The sequence below is a fragment of the Scatophagus argus genome, chromosome 2, assembly GCF_020382885.2.
Source record: "Scatophagus argus isolate fScaArg1 chromosome 2, fScaArg1.pri, whole genome shotgun sequence".
Classification (NCBI taxonomy): Eukaryota; Metazoa; Chordata; class Actinopteri; family Scatophagidae; genus Scatophagus; species Scatophagus argus.
The window spans coordinates 18,694,786-18,719,220 of NC_058494.1; the positions used below are offsets into that span (position 1 = coordinate 18,694,786).

The 24,435-nt window shown below is 43.0% G+C and overlaps 2 protein-coding genes across 3 annotated transcripts in view; one reads left to right on the forward strand and one right to left on the reverse strand.

Moving 5' to 3' along the window:
* znf827 (zinc finger protein 827) overlaps window positions 1-22,905 on the forward strand; it is a 63,132-nt gene extending 40,227 nt beyond the window's left edge. Inside the window, exons 6-15 of one of the 2 annotated variants that reach the window (XM_046415562.1) lie at window positions 1,807-2,049; window positions 4,647-4,701; window positions 4,811-4,911; window positions 8,560-8,697; window positions 9,996-10,167; window positions 10,940-11,106; window positions 14,923-15,132; window positions 15,813-15,990; window positions 18,172-18,222; window positions 18,580-18,721. In XM_046415562.1, coding sequence (XP_046271518.1) covers window positions 1,807-2,049; window positions 4,647-4,701; window positions 4,811-4,911; window positions 8,560-8,697; window positions 9,996-10,167; window positions 10,940-11,106; window positions 14,923-15,132; window positions 15,813-15,990; window positions 18,172-18,220 — 1,313 coding nt within the window. In that variant the 3' untranslated portion in view covers window positions 18,221-18,222; window positions 18,580-18,721. Of the gene's footprint in view, window positions 1-1,806; window positions 2,050-4,646; window positions 4,702-4,810; window positions 4,912-8,559; window positions 8,698-9,995; window positions 10,168-10,939; window positions 11,107-14,922; window positions 15,133-15,812; window positions 15,991-18,171; window positions 18,223-18,579 lie in introns of both variants that reach the window. The other variant, XM_046415572.1, reaches the window with a different exon arrangement.
* The window catches only part of mmaa (metabolism of cobalamin associated A), a 51,696-nt gene that overhangs the window by 6,462 nt on the left and 20,799 nt on the right, over window positions 1-24,435 (reverse strand). The gene's annotated exons all lie outside the window — the stretch shown is intronic.

The window sequence follows — 24,435 nt, forward strand, 5'->3', positions numbered from 1 at the left end:
AAATATTTTCTCTCTGTGTCATGTGATCTCTCTGTAATAGCTCTTTGGGGTTGTGAGTGTGTTTGTCCCAACACTTAGAGCTCAAGTCCATGTTGTGCCCTTTTAGTGTGTGGATGTCTTTTAACGTGCAACTGTGAGTGTTTTTGCAGAGCGGCAGTCCACTCAGTCTCTGTCGTCAGGGCGGCGATCCAATGATGGAAGCAGCTCGCGTGTCCCTTGGTTGACCCTTACAGAGCAGTGCCCCCAACCCCTCCGCCTTCCCGCCTCTCTCCTCCTCTGCTCTGCCCCTCCATCAGCCTTTCCTAGGTTACTCTTGGCCAACTCTGGCAACCTGATTAAGGGATTAGTGGGGCTGATGGTTGTCAGTGTCCCCCCCACATGCTGGCTGCTACCACTAAACCAGACACCTGGACCTCGGGGAGGAGGCGAGGGGCAGTGCACACTTTAATTCATCCACATAAACACAGCAGTACACACACAGTGATTCAGTAGATACTCTTGCATGCTCGCACGTGCGCACAGTGGACTGTAGGTCCAGTCTTGGTGTCTCACACAGGCCTCCTTCAGCAGAGGAGTGGAGAATGTGAGAGGAGGGGGTGGCAGGGTTAGCACAGGGTTACTGTCTTGTATCTCACCCCCCCTTCCCCCACTGTTCCTCTCGCTCTTCTAACCTCCCCCTGCCCCTCCTACTGCTCCCGATGCCCTGCCAAATTCATATATCCCATAATCGTGCTGAGTCGCCATGTCAGCAGCACTGTATCAACCCCACTGCTTTGTCTTGCTCTTTCTTGTCACCACACTGAGACACTGCCTCCTGCCATCGCCGCAGTCAAAAGATCAGATACCTTGCATATACAGATGCTAAGGGGTGTCCCAAGCTGTTTTTTTTTTTTCTTACAATCTGATCTATTAATTTTTTTTCCCACAGAGTACAGCTGCACTGTGTATACTTACAGTAGGCCTATATTTAATTTAGTTAATTTCGCCATAGAGACTGTTGGAGAACCAGTTTCTAACAGCGGAGTAGCTCTGCATTAAGAAAATATAGCCTGCCTCACAGTTTCCTTTTAATAGTTTCCAATATTTTTTATGGCAGCCTATAGCCTTTCTTTTAATGTCTACAGAGAGAGGAGAGTCAGTGTTTGATTCTGCAGATCGGCTCGGGACGTTCCTAACAGATGCCATCTCGACTATTTTTAGCCTGCCTTCTTCTCTTCACCTTTTGAACTTGTATGAGAAGTGAGTCCACGGTTGTTTTCCCCATTTCAGATTATTGTTTATGTGCTGAAAACCATTCAGAGACTCTTGGATTCACTGTTTCATGGTTAGCAATCATTAAACCGTTTTGTGTCTTTGCTGTTTGCCATCGTGAACCTACATGAGCTGCTGGAGCGCCTTCCCCAAGCAAGAGTCTGACCTCGATGCCCTCGTGCCTTAATAATTACACAGCAAGATGCTAACCGGGTCAGCTCGGCTTTAGCTGCAATGCTCATGTTTTTGCTGATATTTGGATTGTCGTACTTTAGCTTCCAACCCAATAACAACTCACAGACATCCGAAACATGACAAGGAGCCCCAGTCTGACATTGCTTTTTGTGTTGGGTCATATGCCACAAAGAATTGCATTACGTTGTACAGGTTTCTGCTTTTCTGGTTGGTCATTGTGTGTCTTCAATCCGGTCTTCATAACCTTCATTCCGTGAATAAACGAAAATCCTTACTCTTAAATAATGTAGAATAGTTTAATCTCCTTAATCAGAGTCTAACCAGTAATTGTCCTCTTTTTTTTTTAATCATCCTCTGTAGAGAACAACAAAGATGCCCACTACCAGAAGGTGAAAGTAAAGGCAGAGCCCATGGAGGTGGACCCACCCCCCACAGAACTCACCCCACCTGCCTCTCACCTGCTGCCCTTCAGCACTTTAGGGGCGAGTGAGAAGAGTGAGCCGATGAGTAACCTCCCAGAGACGTTGGCCCGCCCCCAGAAAGACCTCTTCTCCCAGGACATATCGGTCAAAATGGCCTCCGAACTACTGTTCAAATTGTCAGGTATGTTGCTTCGAGACATGTCAGGCACACGCTGTTCTCTGAGCGACAGAAGATCCACAACACATCTTCTTTTTCCCTGCAGCACCGCAGCATAAACCTTGGAAAGTTTTTGATACTCAACCGTAAAACCTACATGTTTCCATTTCCATCCTCTGGCGGCTTTGTAGTAAAGTCAAGGATGTATGACATGTGAAATCCTGCTTTCTACCTGTGCGGCCATGAAAGTGACATTGAAACAGCAGACAGCTGTTTGTATAGCTAGATTACGAAGGAGCTTTGAGGTGGAACCATCGCCCCTCAGAGAAAATAGTAGATGCGTGTATGTGTTCGGGGAGGGGGTTTGGAGGAAGAGGGTGTCAGGTCAGGCTTGTAGTTCTGGGCTGTGACCCCAGATTATCCAGCCTGTGATTGCTTCACTTAAATGGCATATACAGAAACAAGCTTGTGTAAAAATCTTTTTCTCTCTTCTTGCTTTCACACATATTCACAAATTCACACATTGACAGTCTTTCTTTCCCACACAGTCTTGCATGCACACCTTTACACACTCACACAAGGCCCCATGGGGAGTGGTGTCTGCACAAATGCCCCCGTCTTCCCTCCTCCCTCTCCTTCTCTCTCTCTCTCTCTCCCTCCCCTGACTCGTTTTGAGACATGCCGGCTCAAGCACACTTGGCTGCACATGCCCCCCACCCCGCCCCCACCCCAAGCACTTCCCCTCCCTCCCTTTACATTTCTCCCGTGCGGCATCTCCATGGCAACGTGGAAAAAGACCTCTGTCCTTGGCGAGCAGTGTGACGAAGTAGGGTGTTAAGGGGGGAGAGCATAAGGAGGGTAGGGGAGGGCAGCGGGGGTACATAGTATGCCCACCCAAGGAGGCGAGGGCATCACTAGCCTGGCAACAGCAACAACCCCCCCCCCGCCTTAGAACTGGGTTTGAATGTGAGGGGGACTGGAACAGAGTGGGCTGCTGTCACACAATGAGCAATCAATATGAATTACCCAGAGCAGTAGGACCTCAGAGACACATCAGTAGCAAGGTCGCTCTGAACACTGAGATTGTTGCAGCTTTGAAATTCACTTCAGTACATCGCCTTGAAGCTCACACATATGGCTCAATTCTCAGGCATTTTGTATAATGCTCTGAATTCTCAAAAACCCACGATCTGTGCTCTCATCAGCTGTCCAAGTAGTGCTATTAGCTCATTTTACAACTCCCGCTTTTGTTACCACCTGGAAACCTCGCCGCCATTGTCATTAACTTGAAATGGCTCCTGTGTTATGCTGAACATGTATTCAGATCATGGTGAGCTTCAACCATGTTGAACTAGAAGTGGCTCACTCTGAAACGGCACTTGAGAACAGAGGTGGACGCAAAAGCCCTTTATTTTCTACTTAAAAATGTATATGCATCATTACAGGTGTATGCAACAGAGACTGTACCTGCCTTGCATGTGTATGTGTTTATAGAGAATTGGCTTCATGTGTGATCTTAAGTGCCAGAGGGAAAAGTGTGAACGCTGTCAGGACTATAAAGTTACAGAAAAAAGTTACAGAAAGTCAGTTGACTCACTACTATAGAAATATTTTTATATCAAGGTTTATTTGCAGGTCAAGTACTTTCACTTACTACTAATGCCAGAAGAAATTATTACATTTTTGTGAAATAAAATATTAGGCTTGTTAAGCATCAGGAGGTGTCTGATTCTCCTCAGCAGGGTTTTCACAAGTTGAGAGAAGTACAGACAAACGGCTCCTGGAAGTTAAAATCAGGTGCTGATGTGTGAGAGCAAAACAAAAAACAAGTTCTAGTTTTAGTTCAGACCCCGATTTTGAAATTGGACACACATTTTGTATTTATTTTTCCTGAAGTATTACCGTGAAATATTGGAAAACTATTGCCCTGATAAATAGCCCTCAACAGACTTTTACATTTCAATACAAGAAGGCAACTGTACACAAACACGCACGTACCATCTGGGTACTTTAATGCAGATTTTTTTTAATTTAATCTTTTCATACTGGTGTTATTGGGCTTACTTTCGGCCCACAGGTCGGCAGGCCCACCACGGAGACTCCCACTTCTCCAGATGGCCAGCACACCCCTGCTGGCACGGCGAACCTGTGCTTTACTAGCCGAGTTAAATCGGGATCATATAGTGTTTGTTTCTCTGTCCTGCCAGTTTGCAGCTAAGTTTTAGGAAGTTTTTGGCAACAGTTTATTAACCTACAGCGTAATTTACAGTCACCGCTCGTGACATCTAAATTGCTCTTCTCAACTATGGGCTCAGGACTTAAAACATTAACATAAATTGACACACTTGACCTTGGAAATGCCAGCTTCTCCATTTACACCTTTGGAGCCACTTCATTCTTCGACATCAGTAGAGTTTGCTTAATTGTCGTGACGGTGGCTCAGTTGTCATCGCGGCACGTAACAACGGAACTTCGGTCACATGATAACACGTGGTCGTATTGGGAAATTACACTGTAATCCAGTATTTTAATAGATGGGACAATAATATAATGTCAGTATATAAATAATATTTCATTGACTCTAATGTGACAGTTCCTTGATTTTCTCCTCCGCCCCACAGAAAAAGTCAGCAAATCTAACAACCACAAAGACAGTAACATGGTGGGAATAAACAGGTGAGTCAAAAATACTCAACGATGATTATTCTCAAATTCAAAAGTAATAAGCTGAATTTTAAAAATATGGTTTGAATGTGTGATTAATTCATTATGTGTCCTGTTTCAGTCCGTTCCTGGACGAGTGCTTCAGACAATCACCCTTTAACTCGCGCTCCAAGAGCTCTTCCCCTGCGGAGGCCACTTCTTCTACCAGGGCGGCGTTTCATGGTAAGACGCAAAACAGACACGCACGGGAGCAGGGAGTCGTTGGATCAGCACTGTCTTTGCTCATATTGTGTCTTCTAGAGCTGCAGTGTTCAGTTGAATAATCACTTTGTCTGTCAGCTGAAAATTAATCAGCAGCTATTGTGATAATCAAGAAATTATAGTCGAATTGTATACGGCCGCAAGGACACGTCAGAATTAACAACCTCCAGCTTAACATGATCTCCCCCTCTCCCTCTGGTAAACCCCCTCTCCTCCCTCCATATTTAGAGATCCGTCCGGTCTTTCTGCACGCTCACACATTTCCCCAACCTGAAGGCCTCTGCCCAGGGCATCCCCCTGCTCGCTCTCCTCCCCTCTTCCTTGGCATCCCAGAACTTCCCTCCATGTTCCTTTGGCAGTGAGAGATCTAGAGGTTAATTAGCTTGTGCCAGCTTTGCCTGTCCCTCTGCCAGTTAATGAAAATCTGATTGGCTTCTGGGTGTCAAGAGTGTCCTGAAAGTTAATTCGCCCAGTCCACCTCCCCTTTCCCTTGTGTGCTTAAGCTTCAGATCCGGCCTCTGCTGCTCGCTCTTTTATTGTTGTACAGTTTTACTCTTTCCTCATCTTCGTATGTGTCGGTCTACACCAGTTCTTTCTCTTATACTCTGTCTTCATTTCTCTTTCCCGTTTTGTTTCTCCCTGCTCCGCTCATTGGTTAGAATTTTTAGTTGGTTTGTGAAATTTTAGTGTCCTGCCAGTTCATCTTTCCTCCTGTCTTGTTCAAGATTGGAATATTGCGTTGCTATTTCGCCTTGCTGTAACATGGGAACACCAAATGGTGGGCTTCCTTGTTCCAGCGTTAAACCGGCAGAGGAGGTGGTGACAGAGCCTGTTTTTAAATTTTTTTTTATTTATTATTTTTAAGTGAGCCAGCAGGATGGTATTGAAAGGACATTGTAAAGACATGTTATCTGTGTGACCCACCACACAGAGATTTAAAAGGTACAGAGCAACAGTGAGCAGCTAAGCTAAGGAACCATGAATGTGTTATCTAAAACTGCATATGGCTGTGCCACTCGGCCTTGCCACTGGGCAAACCTGGAAGCAAGCTGAGAAAAGCTATTTAAAAATGTGTTTTTCTTTAGCTATTATTGTAGTTTATTTAGATATTATTGGTACATATAATTAACCAATAGTAAAAATTTTGGGAGTGATGAGTTAGAATTTACTGCTGTGTCGCGATTTTCTTAAGACTTGTTAAGACTTGTGTATTTAAAAGGAAATGTTGACATCCTTACTGCAGATATTTTAACAATGCATTTGACAGTGTGTCTGTATTTAGAGGGGAAAAACAGGATATTTGTGCTGCAGTGTTATACATTTATGGACAGTGATGTTCTGTCTGACTGCAGCAACTATTTAAGCCTTTACCCTTCAGCTATAAAGAAAGAATCTGTGAGGAGGTGTTTGTGTAATACCAGCGTGACCTCAGGATTCTGCCATCTTCTCCCTTAAGTCTGGGGTTTAGCACAATCCTACATTTGTTGTTTGTGTCCCTCTCTCCAGTTCTAATAACACTAATTAAACCATTAACCACTTCAAGGCCCATGCCACTCCCTAACTGGTTTAATCATTAGTGTGCTTGCCACGACCTGGCCTCGAGACACTGCCCTAACCAGGCCATCCCCTGGTCTTACTTGTGAGTCAGAACAAGTTAATGCTTTTACGTGCAAAGCATTAGCTACAAGCCCCATAAGAAGGTATAAGGTTCTCAGAATAAGCCCCACACAGACAGTGAGTTTGGAGAAGTGTGAATAGCCGATCAAAGTCGGATATCAGGACCATCAAGGTAAGAGGCAGTCCACGATCTGCAGGTTGGGTGAGGTTGCGCTAAGTCATCTAATTCATTGTGACACTTTCTCCACTTGTGTGGTTATACTCACATTCGTGCTGTTTTTAGCCGATTATTTACTTAGTTTTCACTCAAATGCTGCTTTACAGTACGACACGCCCATGTGCCCTCACTCAGATTCATTCCAGTGCCCACAGACCTACACAGACCTTTATTACAGACCTGCAGAAGAAAGAGGTTAATATGTAAATATTCAGGTCACAGCGATACACAAACGAAGAGCAGCAAATTCTCATGTTGGAGAAGCTTTGTGTTGGCAAAGTTTGGCATTTTTGTTTAAAAATCAACTGAAATTAAAAATAAAATAGTCTGTCAATGCACTAATCATTTCAACTGACCCACGTTTGTTTATTTTTTTTAAAAATTTTTTTCAAAATCAAGATAACATGAAGTATAAAGTAGTAGTGAAGAATGCAATAAAATTCAGGTACGCTTAATGAATTATCAAACACTCTTTTTGCAGCACATATAAAACAGAGTATTCAACAGATAGTTCGCATATGCGATTACACAAGCCACTCTGCTTTGGAAAAATACGTATTTAAATATATATGCAAGGTGTTGCATTTTGCTTTGACTGTTCAAAAAAGGATTTGAGAGGGACGGTGTGATACAAATAAAAGCAAGTAAACAAAGGCACACAACATAAATTCATTAGCTTAGAGGGCATATTAAATATGCGAGACCAATACAGAAAAAAATGCTCCAAGGTTTGTGAGTCAGTGCAATAGTAAAATGTCCTTTCACACCACCTTCCAAAGCCAGTCTACCAGTTCTTTAACATTTGGTTCACATAATAACCCTGAATATGAGAAAAAAAAACCTCTGCTGTTCTTCATTGTATCCTTATCCTTCTAGAAGCTGCCACTATTTGCTGTTGCATATAAACAATAAACTGTACTCTTTATTTTGCTAAGCCAGAACTGTCAAGTTTATGTGCACTGAATTTCATCTGCAAATTATGTAAACTTTTAGTCAGCGGGAGGCTGATCACATGTACACCATCAACACTGGGCAGAAACTCACTATAGAGCGACTATTCCAAAAAGAAAAAACAATAGTCGCCAAGAGGCTAAACAGGGGAAAACTTTACTTGCTGGATGCGCTGGCCTGTCAAGAAAATAATTGCTCCAAAAGATGTGTTACGTTTGCAGATTTATGGCAAGTAAAAACAAACAGTGAAACGATTGCCCAGTTTAATAACAATATTTAACAACGTCAATTGTGATATAAGTGAAATCAAAAGGCGACAGTCAGCAAAGGTAGGACTTCCCCCTTCACCCCCTCAGTTCATTCAAAAAGAAAACAGCGTATATTACCATTACCTGCCGAACGTCTTTCAGTCAGCGTAGAGTTTGAAGAAAGAAAGAAACTGAAGTAAAAGACATTTAAAAAAAAAAAGAGGACAGTGCTAAATCTCATTCAGGATAGATGTAATTAGGGCGCCATAGTGGTTACGACACATGCTGTACTGTAAATGCTTCAGAACTTTATCATATTCATTGACACATTCCCCTTGTTTCCTGTCATATCTAAACTGTCTACTACTGAATAAAAACCAAACCCCAGAAGAAAAAAAAGCCAACACAGTCAGGGCGTACACACGCACCGGGGCAGTGTGTTTTGGTTTGGTGGGCACGGTTTCGACATCAGTCCATGCTGAACTTGAGCTACTTTGATTTATAACTGCAGATGCTTTTGTGGCTGATTGTGTCATCAGTGAGCGATGAGTATGGGCTCCTGTGTTTGTGTTGCAGACTCTGAAAAGGACGACGGGGAGCCGGGAAACGGGATCGCCCAGTGGAGACTAAACGAACAGCTCTTCCCCTGTCCCGTCTGCGGCAAGGTGTTCGGTAGACAGCAGACTCTCTCTAGGCACCTGTCTCTGCACACAGGTACACAAAGACACATACACGATGACATCATCAGCGTACGTGCACGCCGCCGCACTTTGGTCTGTACGTTCGCGTCTCTGGGTTAATGTACAGATAACGTGAGCTGCTGTGTTTGTGCGTGTGTGCTTGCGTTTGTGCTGCTCACAGTAAGTAAATAAGGCTTACTAGACTAGATTACCCTTCTTTTAAAGAGATTACTTCCATGATTAGTCTCACTGGGAAAACTGCCCGTCTAATTACCCAGCTAGAGGGATGCCTCACAGAGTATCTGCGCGCACGCACACACACACACACACACACAGCGGTAATTCTGATGCAGCCACGATCGGTTCCCTCTTTCACTTTTCGTCTCACACAGGAGACTTCCTCAGGATGAAGCTGTACACTCCCTTGTGTCTTGATTACACTGTGTTTTCAAACTTGGACCTTCTTTGCTCCAAATTGATCCATTCTACCCCGTCACTGTCTTCTTCAGTCCCTGTCTCAGTCCTTATTAGGGGGAACTAATAAAAAAAAAAAAAGAAGGAATATCCTGCATAAACAATTTAATTTGAAGCAAATTAACTCTGGATTAGAAATTAATACAACCTACTCGAGACTGCAGACTAAATCACTGGGTGCACAAATGGAGACTCGTGTACCAAATGCCCCCACACAATTGGACATGCTCTCACATTTTGCGTGCACTCACTACACAACACACTCACACACACACGCACACACACGCCATCTGAGAGTGTTGGCTGTGAACAGCTTGGCCACACCACAGAGAGCAGAAGCAGGGGCATATGTCAGTGTGATGGTCTTTTTGGTTTCCCCGGCGACATAAAGGTTGCCTGGCTTCATGTCCTTGGGGCAAATGGTGTGTGTGTGTGTGTGTGTGTTTGAGTTTGACTGGAAGCTACAGGGAGAAGATGTGTTGTTATGTTTATTTGTTTTGGGATGAAAAGAAAGACTGTGTTTTCATAATTTATTTATTTTTATTTTATTTTGCAGCTCTGAAAATTAATGTAACTATGTCTGTACATGCCTCATATTTTCACCATTTCTCTTCAGGAGTAGTCAGGTGCTTCCCTGAAAGACTGACTTTGTCACACATCGTAAGGTGTTTTTACTTCCTCATCCCAAGATTAGAGTTAGACTCAGCGGTCAGCCGCTGGTGAGGCAGGGTTAACCAACAAATAATTAGGTTTAAGTTTGCTTCAAAGGCTCAGAGGCTGCGCGCAACTTAATGAAATATCGTCTGAGGTGATGTTTACAGTAACACGAGGTCTTGTGTCTGTCTCAATTTGTTGCAGAGGAGAGGAAGTACAAGTGTCACCTGTGTCCTTACGCAGCCAAGTGCAGGGCTAACCTCAATCAGCACCTGACCATCCACTCTGTCAAACTGGTCAACACAGATGCTGAGCAGATCGTCAGCGCTGTAACAGCTGACTCTGCCGAGCGCAAGAACTGCCCCTACTACTACAGGTAACGATAACAGGATGTCGCCAGTATCAGATGACGCTCTTGAGGCATTTTGTGATTGATGTGTCGCTGCTGCTTGATTTCCAATTATATCCTGATATATGTCTTGATTTGATTTAAATATCGCTTTCTTGACAGCAGCGAACAAATCCGCCTGCCGGCACCTCTGACGCTCAATGATTAACACGTTAAATCTCTTTTGTTTAATCTGTACATAAACAGCATAAGAGTATAAAAACGATTCTGCATTTACGGGCGATTACGTGCCGAACTGTTCTACAGGTTGTGTGTGGAAACCTCACAGTGACGACAAGACTCCTCAGTGAGTTTTAGAGGTGTTGGAAAATAAACATTTGAAGTTGGAGCAGAGCCAGGCTAGCCGTTTCTCTGTACTTGCAGTATTTATACTAAGCTAAGCTAGCTGTTCTCCCAGCTGTAGCTTCATAGTAACGTAGATAAGCCAAGACAAGATCTTCTCATCAAACTCTGAGCAAGAAAGCAAATGAGTGTCTTTCCCAAAATGTCATACTATTGCTCTAATACGGTATGTGGCTCATGATCTGAAAAGATTTAAAAGAGCAGCATATTTGCAGTGTGGATTAACAGACATTTCTTTTAACAGATTTAAAGACAAGCATCCACATTGTACCACTTGTACCAATTTATGCAGACATAGTACAACACTAAAGCTGACTGTCTCCCTCCTCTTTCCCGCCCCGTCTCCCCCCCTTATTCTCGCCATCTTCCTTCCTTTTCCTCTCTGTTCTCTGTCCAGCTGCCATGTGTGTGATTTCCAGACGGAGCTGAACGCCCAGTTTGTCAGCCACATGTCGCTCCATGTGGACAAGGAGCAGTGGATGTTCTCGCTCTGCTGCAGCGTCTGTGACTACGCCTGCATGGAGGAGAACGACATGAAGAACCACATTAGTACTGGACACGCAGGTACAGAATCCTCCATGGCAGCATTAATAAGATGTCCAAGAGCCTCTCTTGTATGTAATGGTGTAGGGTTACAACATAACATATCAATTTTATTATCAGTTTTTAATTGATTAGTTGTTTTGTCTATAAATGACAGAAAATTTGACTGCATTTGTTTTGTTTTTCTTTTAAAAAATGTCTTAATCAATTATCACAATAGCTGCTGACTTTTCTGTCGACTTACTTACTTAATAATCAAATACTCGTTTCAGGGCTAAGGATCTTGTTTTTTGGGTTTGTTTTTTTGTTGTTTTTTTTTTTTTCTTGTTGCTGTTCTCATACATGTACCAGATATTAACCAACCACATGATTCAACCCTGAGAAAAATGATTTTTTTGGAGTTATTTTCAAAATTACTCTCAAATGTTAGAGTGGGTGGTAGCTTACACATTGTGGCTCTTGTTCACAGCTCAGAATAGAAATACAGTGCGGTACTTGGACAGTGACACATTTTCTATTGTTTTGGCTCTGTACTCCAACACATGGGGTTTAAATTTAAACAGAGACGGAGGTTAAAAAAGCCAACTTTCAGCTTTATGGGTCTTTTAGAATTGTAGCCTTTTTATACATATTCCTTCCAATTTGTGACGAGGCTAAGGTTTCAGGTCCTGCACTATTAATCTGCATCTGTATGTGTATGTAAACACCACCAAATTAAAGATCAAACTCAGCGCTGTACCTTTATAGTCAGTGTTTCATGTAGCAGCTAATTACTGTTGTCTTTAGGAGTCCTGAGCTGCTAATTATTTTTAGTTATTCATTTGGTTTATAAAATGTCAGAAAATGAACATGACATGTCTCTGACATGTAAATTGCTTGTCTTTTTCAACCAGCAGTTCAAAAACAAAAGATAGTCACACACTGATAAAATCAGAAGGAAAAAAAAGAAAAAACAACAACAAATTTTAGAACCTGCTGGTTTTTTATGCCTCCTCTCAAGCTGCCGTCGGAGGCAACATGTGTTTTTGGGTTGTCCGTCCCATTCCAAGAATTCATTTGCTAGTCCTGATTTCAAACAAATGTCTAATAGGATGAAATGTATTTATATCCAAACGGCCAAAGTTCAGCTTCACTGTGACTTCAACACCGTAGCTCAGGAGCAGAAGGGGAGATTGTGACTGTATTTTTTTCCATTTGGTCAGATACTGAATTTGTGACACTGACCTTGGGTGTCCACCTTGAAACTGTGATGACTGTTGAAGATGTGAAGCAACCACTTTATAAAATTTGTAACTTCTTCTTTGCAGCAGCATCCATATTTGAAATGTTGTAGTCCACCACAAGCTTATTGGTTTGGCTGATACTGAGCTTCAGGTGATTGTTGTTGCACCATGTGATGAAGCTTGCTATCAGTCTCTTTGTGCTCCTCTGGAACAGTCTCCAGATGAAGACACAGTGTTTCTCACTAGAAATTATCCACTGAAATCGTACATGTCAGTATAGTTATGACATATCACTAAAAAATAAACATGCCTAATACATTTTATTTCAATTGTTTCAAAGCCTGATTCGTAATGAAATGAGAAACGAGTCAGACTTTTAATCAGTTAAACCAATTCATTGATCAACTGATTAGCTTTTGATTTCAGCTTTCAGGTCCCAAGTTTGAGCACAAAACAAACATGCATCGCTGTCTGAATAGTTACGGACTGTGCTGCGTCTTCCTGGCTTTTTACTGCATATGACAGGAAATCATTAAAGCCTCCTAATGTAACACCTCATAAACACATAGTCCTGTATCAGTTCAGAGGGCGCAGGGAAAGAAAAACAGTCGAACTGGGTTTCATATTCAAGACTCCTCCAGTCAACCTTCTTTGGACTTTTAAAGCTGTTGGTGTGAACCCCTGGTGGTCGATACGAGTGTTTTTGTCTAAAACAGCTTTGTCTAGTTTATTGCTGACGTTTTGTTCTTCTGCTGCTCCTCTGTCTGTGTGTGTGTGTGTGTGCGCGTGTGTGTGGGAATGTGTATTGCTGCTGTTGTGGGAACAAAAATCTGTTTACACAGTCACATTGTAAGGACCTGCCGTACTTATGGGGACAAATCATTAAATGTCAGGGTGAAGGTTAGGATTAGGTTAAGGTCAGGGTTGGGATTAGGTAAATAATGTTTATTGTTATGCTTAGGTATTGGTTAAGCCTCCAGGAAATGAATGTAAGTCTATGTAATGTCCCCAGAAGTAATGGAAACAAGACTGTGTGTGTGTGTGCGCACACACACTTGTGCACGCTTGTTGTTCTTATGTGTGGGTGGGTGAGACTGTCCGGCCTAGACAGCTGAGGGGTCTTTCAGAGGCCACAGTGGCCTTGTTTATCTGAGAAGGTTGGCCCTTATCGTGCCTGAGGGGAAAAAATCAATAGGCCTTGGGTCCTTCGAAGACGAGCTGGGTTTACGATGCCACTGTGGCCATCTTTTAAGTCTTCTCAGCCCTGCTTGGCATTTATCTCAGTCTCTCACAAGATGGAGACCACCAAGCACACAAATGTACAGGAATGTGCCTTATAGTCACCTCACTCATTCTACCTTCTATATGTGGAGCTTTTAATAATTTGTCAAGGTCCAGGCCTGTTTATTTAAGCATCTGTACTTCAGAGGGTAAGGCAGCTAGAGCACCACTTAGAGTGAAGCTGACAGACTGTAAAAGGCCAGGTCTCTGGTCAACTGTGTCGACACGCCCATAGAGGAGATGGCTGAGCTCAGCAGGTGTCGGAGTTAAAGCTGACCCCTTCTAAAGACTGGACTCTGCATTGGTAAAGGGTTAGTTGGGTGCCCTTCCCTGTAGAAGGAGAGGGTGGTGAGATATCAGATATCATTAGCCCTTCATATCCATCCTGCATAGTTTTGCAAATAGGCAGACTTTACTCCTTTATTCCTGTTATTCTCATATCATGAATGTTGTTGCGCAATCGCGGATGAGGCTTTTCAGTAAAAGAGAAAATGGAGTATTTTTCAGTTCAGGTGTGTTTCAAGGTTGAGGTCCACTGGTTTAGAGAGCAGCAGCTTCTTTTTATTTCTTTTCTACTTACATTCTGTGGCATTAGTCTTTTTGGATGTCGTAAGAGAAGGCAAGTGTATGTTAAATACTGCAGCAGAGAATATAAAAGCTTCTTCAAATTGGTTCAATACTGTATTCAAAATGTTTTCCCAAGACTGTGCTGTGAATGACCCTGGTATATTTAGATTTGATTGAAGGCAATTAATCACATCCTGTATTGCTGTATAGTTCTTTGTGCGTGCGCTGTTTCTGTATGTGTGCATTACTGTATGTTTTAGACGTGTGTGCGTGTGTGTGTACGGCTGTATTAAAAAGATAGGTCAACCATTTCAAGATCCGTGCAGCCTTTTCTCTCTCCTTTCACTCCCTCCTGAGTGAATGCCCTTTGTTGAGCTGTGCCCTGAGATGCTCCCGCCATCTTAGCTCCTTCGGCCATGACCTACGCTCCTCACCGCTCCCTCCGTCTCACCACACCCCTCCTCCCCTTCTAATTCCCTCTCTCTTCCTAGTGAATTGCGGACTTAGAGAGAGGGATCAATAAAAGCATGCTGCATCTTGATTTGACTGGCAGTGCGGCCTCAGCCTGAGCACAGGTCTGCTGAGGCTGCCTGCTTCTGTGTGTGTGTGTGCGTGTGTACATAACGGTGGAGTTACTGAAACTGATTTTTAATGCGTGAAAAACGTGTCAGTTTTCACTTGACACAGTGCAGTTTTCCTCAGCAATGCTTTCAGTAACAATGATGAACATTTTCTTACTTTGTGCCATTTGTCCTCTCATGTCCAGGTCTGAACTCAAGGAGTCCCCTCAGTGAGACGAAGAGCACCTCCTCGTCTCTCTCGGCCCTCAGCGATTCACTCAACAGCTCTGAGGGCGGAGACCTCACCCACGGTAACGAAGAACTCAGGGGCCTGCTCGCCCCACCCTCCTCCGCAGGCAGCCAGTCCAGCTCTGGAAGCCACTCAGGATCAGGAACCGAAGACAAGCCTGACAAAGGCAAGGAACCGTGAGAACTATTGCGTCCACATACACTTTTTCATTTATTTCAAATAGATCTGAAAATATTTGCCTACCACAAAAACCTACCAGCTGTCACTTAATTATGATTCTGATGTTGCTAAATGTTGAATGGGCCTCGCCCACCTTAAACCAGTTAGAGGCTCACAGAAAAACAAAAGAAATGAGAAATCTCTGAAGTGAAGTGACTCGGTATGACTGTCTTAACTTCAGCAGAGAAACTGTGACTTCATGTTCATCCCTCACAGTAAGAAGCTGATTGAATGAACCAGTTTTCAGGGCCTTAAAATCCATCAAAGCGTGATCACCTTCATCTTCTGCGGCTTTACCAAAACTAAACGCTTGTTCTTTGGTTACAAAGCTGCTCACCTTGGTTAACAGATCAAATCTGGATGTCAGGAAGACAAGAGATCATCACTGGTACTTTTTCCATCCAAAAATCCACACATTAAACCAGAGCTGCTGTTGCAGACGATTGCAAACGAGTTGTGAAGTGACGAAATCACACGTTGACTTCATTTATTGAACCGTGAGCGGGGCTTTGATAAACCTGACCTCTTCCTGTATCTGAACTGCCTGTGTTTCTCTTTCGAGGACCGCTCTTAAAATCTAAAATCATTTAAAAAAAAAACTCACCCTCTTCTTTTCTTTCTCTTCAGGCTTCGAGTGTGTCTTCTGCAATTTTGTGTGCAAGACGCGTAGCATGTACGAACGGCACCTCCAGATCCACCTCATCACGCGAATGTTCGAGTGTGACGTCTGCCACAAGTTCCTCAAGACGCCCGAGCAGCTGCTGGAGCACAAGAAGTGCCACACCGTCCCCTCCGGAGGGCTCAAGTAAGGAAAGCAAGTACAGACAGAGGTTCCTAACGCCGCCCGTTCTTCCCCTCCCCCCCCACCTCACCCTTTTAGTTCACTGCACACAGAAACACACATACAGTATATGAACAGTCATGGGGTGTGCTGACTATGACACATTTCAATTTGGCTTTGTTAAAAAAAAGAAAAAAAAATCATGTTCAGGCATCTCGTAATAATTTCAGGTATTATTTTACACGCACCATTCAACTTAGAGTATTTTACATACATGAAACGATGCATGTAAAATAACTTAAAGGCTACTGAACGATGTATAATTTCATATTCCTAAAGCTGACTGACGTTATGGCTTGTTATGGAGCCGATTGTTAACAGCCACACGGGCGACACCTGTAAACTGTCATTAATGAGACAGAAACAGACAGATTCATGGTCTGTGTGAAGATTATTCCAACCATATGTCCTTAATCAGTTAACATCGCTTTAATGTTCGTTATCTGCAGCCAGCAAATGAAATGATACAAGCTGTAGTTATGCTCGACAGCTTCTCCTGGCAAGTCTAACTTATTAGGCTGTGGTCTCTGGGTCTGCAGAGGCTGAACAGAAGGGAGAGTAGAAAGGAGATGTAAATGGGCTTCGCCTCAGGGTCTCTTTTTCCAGTGGCCACAGCTTACAGATATGCCAAAGGAGAACATCATGAAACCTCCTGGATTGAAACCCGCATTCCAGAAAGCTACCACCCTCCCAAAACAGGCACTCGCTATACTGTAATGTGTATAATATTTGTTGGCACACCCCTAGAAGCATGTTCACACACTCTTGCAACACCGTAGGCTGCACACTGACACAAGTCGATCCAAATCCGCGTAGAACAAAACTAATGCATGCATTCAAGTTCACACGCCCACACGTCTGACACACAGCGTGCAGTTTGTGGAAGGACCCTAATGAAAAGCTTCAACTACAACAGCCAAACTCGCACTGTAGTTTGGATCCCGAACACTTCAGGCCCCTCTACATATGCAGACATACGAAAAAGCACTCAAGCACATGCACACTTCATATAGTTTAAACGTATCTAAATAAGACAGCTTTGTTGTTCTAATATTGACTGTCTACGTAGCCCTAGTCTCCTCGCTCGCTTCCCTCTCCATCTCCATCCTCCAGTCCCACAGGAGCCTTTGTTGTACTGTGATATGTGTATGTCCCATTTCAAGCCTGCCAAGTTAACATGAAGCCCATCTGTTGATCTCAACATCCACACCACACACTGATGATGTCTGAGTTTAAGCTAATTCGAATTAACGTACTTTGTTGACAGCAGCTTCCACACGTGAGACAGTATTTGCCTAAATATTTAGAGATAAAAAAACATGCAGCTTCATTTCAAGTAACACAAGTCACGTTGTTGTTTTTTTTTGTTTGTTTTTTTTGGTCCAGTTGTTCTCATTACTCCAGTCTGTGCATGTGCAGAATCATCCAGTGTCATTATGATTACCGCCTCATCCTGTCATAAACGAAGATCTGTACACTTTTTATCTGTGCAGCCATCAGTGGAGTTAGGATGTTCTCAACATTGACAAATATCTGGAAATGGTAGCATTCAGTAAATGTTAAATGTTAGCTTTTATTTTGGAAAAATCCTGAGGGTAACAGGACACAAACACAAGAAGCCCCTTCATAGCTCCACACAGCATCTTTAGTCACAAACCCGAGGATTTGATGCTAGTTTTAGATTTTACAACAGTTTAAAATGTTTCTTCTGTCTGGTGTTGATGTTTCTGAAGCCAGATTGATTTCTTTAAGCTAACATTCAAAAGGGAAAGAAAGGTTATTTTCTTTTTGTTCAAGGGAGGAAAAAAAAAAGACATGGAAGAACTGAGCTCTCTTTTTAATAGTTTGATTTATTAAAATCGGCCTTAACTTACTTGCTCTACTGTTCCTATCTGCACATGTGGGTGATATTTTCAGTTCTTCGGGGTTTACGCAGTCTCTCGCTTTATGTAAACCACATTTACATTCACATGCAAGATTTAGGTGTAGAATGAGTTAATGGACGCTAAGGAGATAAACTCCTGTTGCCTTGTATGAACTCGAGCAATGTGAAGTGTTTCTAGAATTGTAGTGTGTGGAGTGCGTAGAAAGGGAGAGAGGGCCTTGTCCATTTCGAGGTTTTTCTGAGGTGATTCTGTTCTGCAGGGTTTGTGAAGCGCTTTGGGGCCCAGAGCAGATGAAAGGTGCTATTTAAATGTAAGTGCCACTCCATTCCTTCATTTCCCTTCATGTCCTACTGCTCCAATCTTTTCTCCAGCCTGTCAGCCCCACACCCTCCCTCCCCTCCCCCTCTTCCTTCACACACACACACATATACCTGATCACCTCAGTCCTCCCACCATTAAACTGCCACACATACCACCATGAGCACACAGAACTGTACATGACACACACTTTTCCTTTACCTTTCCTTCTCCTCTTCATCTTTTTGTGTTATTCAATTTCAAGGTGTGTTATGTGGTTTCCAGTGTACATTTCCTTTTTAACTCTCTTTTGTATTTGTGTGTGTTGTCCTCCCTGCCTGCTTCCCTCCCTACTTGTTGCATTACCCAGGTGCCCTTTCTGCATCTACTCCACCAATCGTCCAGCGGCCATGGAGTGCCACCTTAAGACGCACTGTAAGATGGAGTACCGCTGCCGCATCTGCCAGGGACTGTGGCCTGACCAGGCCTCACTGGAGGCCCACATGCGCGGGCACCGCCTAGGCAACCACTACAAGTGTGAGCAGTGTGGCTACTTGTCCAAGACGGCCAATAAGCTGATAGAGCATGTGCGTGTGCACACAGGCGAGCGGCCCTTCCACTGCGACCGCTGCTCTTATAGCTGCAAGCGCAAGGACAACCTCAACCTGCACAAGAAGCTGAAGCACGCGCCGCGCCAGACTTTCGGCTGCCAAGAGTGCCCTTTCACCACGACACACCCCTTTGTCTTCAGTCGCCACCTCAAGAAACACCAGGGTGGAGGAGCGGGGGGACAGGGCGGAGGCTTGTTGGGAGGAGAAGAGGAGGAGGATGATGAGGAGGCAGGAGAAGAGGAGCTGCCACTCCAGGGAACATCACCACTGTGTTCGTCATTGCAAAAGAACCGGGAGAAGTTCCTGTTCGGCAGCGGAGGAGGAGGAGGGAGCAGCGGAGGGAGTGGGAGTAACAGCCCTCTCATGAGTCTAACGGCATCCCAGGCGCTCCAGTCTGTTGCCCTGTCGCTCACGCTGGGCAAGTCCCACCAGTTGGACGCCATCAGCCCTCTGCCCTGCTTGGTCAGCACTAACGGCAGCAACGGCACCAGAAACCCCGGCAGCCCGAGCAGCGGCGGCCCCTCCCTCTTCCTTCCCTCCTCCCGCCATGTGTTCGAGCAGTACAGGAACTGCGACCAGGCGCACCTGATCCCCCTCACCACCCTGTTCACCCACAACAGCCGCTTCACATTCCACTCGCACCTCCACTCCAGATGGCGGCCTACCACATCTCCTCTCCTCCTCTCCTCCAACTCAGAGTCCCCCTCGCGCTCTCCACCCTCACCCACCTCCCACAAACACTCCTTCCTGGCCTACCTGGGACTGATGGAGAGGGCCAAGACTGTTTGACCTCGCCCACTTCCTCTCCTCTCCCTCTCGCTCTTTGTCCTCACTCCTCGGACGGTGGTGTTGAATGACACTTGACCACTGCAGTGGGAGCAACGTCTTTTCCAATCAGACCAGCAGAATAAGCTGGACCAGACAGACATATTGAAGAAAAGAAAAAAAACAAAAACAACACATTTATAAGAGAAAAAGGCTGTACATGCTAAAAATGCATTTATATCAAAAAGCTGCTTTTCTTATCAGTTCTATCAATTGAATTATTACTACTTCGAGTACTACTCTCTATTACCTTATTTTCTGTTTTTAAATGTCTGAATGACCTGGACCCAGTCGCATTATCTGAGGAAACTAACGTATCTCAGTTTTATAGATATTTTTCTTTAGTCGTTTGAAGAGATAAAAAGTTGAAAAAGACGAAACAAAACTTGCAAGTGCTATATTTTAGTGCATTTTTGTCTCTCGCTATTATGCATCGAAATAGCATGCCTGTTTCTGTGTTTCAACTAGCTTTGACGTCATTAGGAAGCTAAATTCAAGATATCCTGAAGTGTTAGCGGTGCGACGTGGACAGAACCAATGAAACGGAATGCTTTTCACCGAAAAAGGCACGTTTCCAAAGCAACGCCTCAAACCACGCACTTACTTATTTATCAGTCTTGTACATAGTTTTGTAGCCCTTCCCCTTCCTGTTATTTTGATTTCTGTTGGCTTTTTTTTTGTTTGTTTGTTTCTTTTTTGTTTTTTTTTAATTTTGTATAATGGTGAAACCATATTATGCATAGCTGCTGCCTGGCATCCCCTTTGTCTCAGAATGAATGGCATTTACATGGGTTACTAGCTAATAGTTTTTTGGGGTTTTTTTTTTTTGTCAGCTCACGAAACAGGAGATAAGCTGTGATAATGTAAATAAGGATAATATTCAATTTACCCAATTGTGACAAGAAACATACATTTATTACTGATAATTTGGTTTGAATAGAAATGTAAAATGCTGCCAATGAATTTGCACTCACGGGTTAATAAGCAGTGACATAATAAGACTCATGGCAAAGAGGAAACATTCATTTCTTTCTGAGACTAAGTGGACATCAGTGCAGCTTCCTGTGCACAGCTGTGTATCACGCACCTATACTTAGAAGAGATATATGAGATAACTGTTTTGTGGAGGTGACCGGCCCTGGGTTAGCGAGCTACCCACAGCCCGAGGTCACCACAGGCCGATTCAATGGTGCTTTTTGGAGCTTTTTGTAATTTTTGTGTACAAAAAAAAGAAAAAAAAACTGTTCCAAAATGACTTGAATGAATGTATTTTTGTTTATGTACATGAAAATGAAGCGATACAGAAGTGTGAACAGGGACGTCTTCTGTGCTGGAAAAGACGGGAAAGTTAGTGTGTTTGGTGGCCTTCTGTGTCTTTTTTTTTTTTTTTCTTTTTTTTTCTTCATATTTACTTTTTTACTGAGCCTTTTATGTCATAATAAAACATTTTCTACTAACATTCATAGAGAACCCATTGTGAGGAAACAAAAAAAAAGCTCCTCTAGGTGCAATGATGAAGCAAAGCCATTCACTTGTATAGCGTTGCGTTCAATGGCACTGGCTTCTGTTAGGCTGGCAGACACGGTACTGCTTTTTGCGCCCCCTTCTCCTCCTCCTGTCAACCTTTTGAGTTTCAATTGCACTTAATGTAGTTACACTTCAAGCCAAAAGCACTTAACCATTTAATTTTAATTTTTTTTTTTTTTTTAAAGTGCAAACTTAGATCCACCAAGTTACCATAATGTGACTCAATCAACACCCCTTAGTTTCACATGTAGACATTTCTAGCAGTGCAAAAGGGTCTTTCTCTGTGAAGTCAGAGAAAGTAAATAAATACAAATTGTATGAATTAGACAGTTAGAGGTCAAGCTCTCCCTGGGAACTAAAGGTCCCAGGCTAAATTGTGATGAGCCAATTTTGCACAGTGCTGCACTTTTTGATTAAGAGAATATGTATTTATCCATGAAATGCTCAAAAAGAAGTATGTTTGTGAGATAGGGCAGCATAGTACAAGCATTTTATTTTGAAAAAAGCTTTACCCATTATTGATAGCACTTGTGTTTGTAAGTGGTCTTCAAGCCAAAATCCCTTATTTGTAAAGGGATTCTTTTTATTTTCCTTATGTTGTCTGTTTTACTCATGCATTTTCTTATAATGAATCATTGTTGCTGTTTTGTTTTGTTTTTTTTAATTTTTCTACTTCGTGTCAGAAAAATGTTGATTGGACAGAGAACATGAATTGTCACGACCAAAATATAACTCGTCGCAGGATGTGATGTTAGGATTGAATCCGTCGCGTCCTGGTCTGGAGCCATGCCTCGATTGTCCCCCTTTACACTGCTGTTTGTTTGTTCCTTTTTTTTTTTTTTGCTCTGTAAATGTCTGGCATGCTGTCTCTGGAGTGAATGGAGCATCCCTCCAACACACCAACACACACGTGCACACACACACACACACACACACACACACACACACACACACACTCCTTGTACTATCTACGTTATCTTCTATACTCTAGTGCCACTTGGTGGAAGGAAACCACCTGAGACTTCTGAGAATGAGTCAAACTAATTGTCAGGGTTCAAAAGAAAAAAAAAAGATAGCGATAAAAAAAAAAAAAAAAAGAGTGTGTCCACTCTTGACAACTTTTTAAAATGTCTGCCTTTTATTACAGCATAATCATGAATGGCTGCACTTCCTTTATGCTCCCCATTAATTTGAGTGCAATGTTTAAAAAGGCAACAGGGCTCTATCCTCTTGAAATCCCAGTATTCTTAAGCACTTATTCTGTTTGTTTTCGCCCAATTGTACGCAGCACAGTGACCTTTTTTTTTTATTTTATTTTTTTAAAGAAAAAGAAAAGCTTGACTACCCTTTCAGCACTTCAGAGTATGCATGACATTGTCCTCTAGTTCTTTAGCACTTAATTGTGTTTAAAACTAACTCCCTTGTTTGCATTTAGTTAGCATCACACTGCACTGTCTGCAATCAGTTAGCTTTACGTTTGGCTGTATTTTATGATTAGAAAAGGCTCAACTATCTTATGTTTTGGCACTCGGTAAAGATTGGTATGTGCTGTACAAAGCTTTTTTTTATTACTCCATTGTTAAGGCTGTACAGGGTTGTGATGATAACTGGTAAATAGATCATTTGTACTTTTTTGGTTTTGTATTTGTTTTCTTTATTTGGCATTACTTTATGTTCAACTTGCCAGATCTAAATGTAACAGGATTTGAAAGTAAAGCTTACATCAGATATTACGTCAGCGGTTGTTTGTTGTCTTTTCTCCGTTCATTCTCTCGATGCTCGCGTTTCACATTTAGCCAACAGCTCAATCTGCATCGCTCTTGCACTTTGCTAAACACATAAAGTTGTTTTGTTCTTCTACTTCGCTGGCGCTTTCTTCAATGAATACTTAAGTCACTAGAATGTTCATTATCTCTTAGGCGTAGCGTCAGGTCAGAGCAGCTGCTAAACGTAGTTTTTAGTGTTAGTATATAACGTGTGTCTACACCGTGAAGTTTATTTGCATGTTGAAAAGGTGAAAGCTGAGCTCAGGCACAGTAAGCAGGTAACTACGCTGCGTGTTAACCTGCTCGTGTCGCAGCTGCCAGCATGGATACAATGCTTGTGCTCACAGTTTGCCAACTAAAAATAAAAGGTAAGCTTATTAATATATTAAACATACACACACACACACACACATACATCTTCTCTGCTGAATGTTTGAAAAGCCATCTTTTAGGTTCAGCAAACATAACACAGCCCACACAAAATAAAAGAAATAAAAGCTCCCAAATTTAAAAAATGTTTGCCGCAGTAAACAAAGACTTCCTAATAAAATATTTATATGTATATATCATTTTCTTAAAATGACTGTGGACAACGGTGTAAAATAATTTGAGCTCAATATAGAGTAATACTGAATATTCCCCAGACCTAATTAGGCCCCTCACATTAAAATTGACTTGCAAGGAACATAAAATAAGGTCGAATTCTGCAAAAGCCTCGGTGCCCATTCGATATTCCTCTCAGAGAGAATAACGAGCAAAGATGCGCGAAAAGAGTCAGCAGCACGTAAAAACTAAAGGCTGAGAAGAGCTCGCGTTTGGAGACGAGGGGACATGAGTTAAGCGCTGATCATCTTTGAGAGACGTACAGCATTCCCTAATTTATAACGGTGGCGTGCCACCATAATAATAAGGAATAGGATCTGTCATGGGCGTCGAGCTGGTGTTTTTATTAGACCGATGGGAGGTCCCTCTCCCTCTTCCTCTCTGTGTTGTAGTAATGAAAGTTACAGCACGTTCTCGCCCAGCCAAAGGTTGGCCCTGCCTAATGAAAACAGATGAAGCAGAGATAAAGTGTTTGCCGACATTAAGGGACTCATTTATCACCGTTAGCCCCCGAGCTATAGAACACCTTGGTCTGGAGCTCTCCTTTAACAGGCCCTGCCTCACAGCACCCTGGTGGTGCGCCGCAGCCTTCCAGGCACATGAACCCATCTTTTCTTTCTCTTTTCTTTCTCTTTCATTCATTCGCTGCAGATTTTACGCTGCTTTAACAGATAACACAACTGTTTACGTCTCTGTGTGTATACGCAACCACACTGTTAATAGAGTGAGGTTTTCTTTTTTTTTTTTAAAGGAACTTTTGGCCAACGTAAAGGGCCTGGAAGTCCTTGCAGGACCTCCATCGCTGTGCCCTGAATGTTGACCCCATGTGGGTTCAACAGCCATCCGAAGCTGAGTCTCTTCTCTTGAAGGGCCATGTTCTCATCTAGCTTGCTC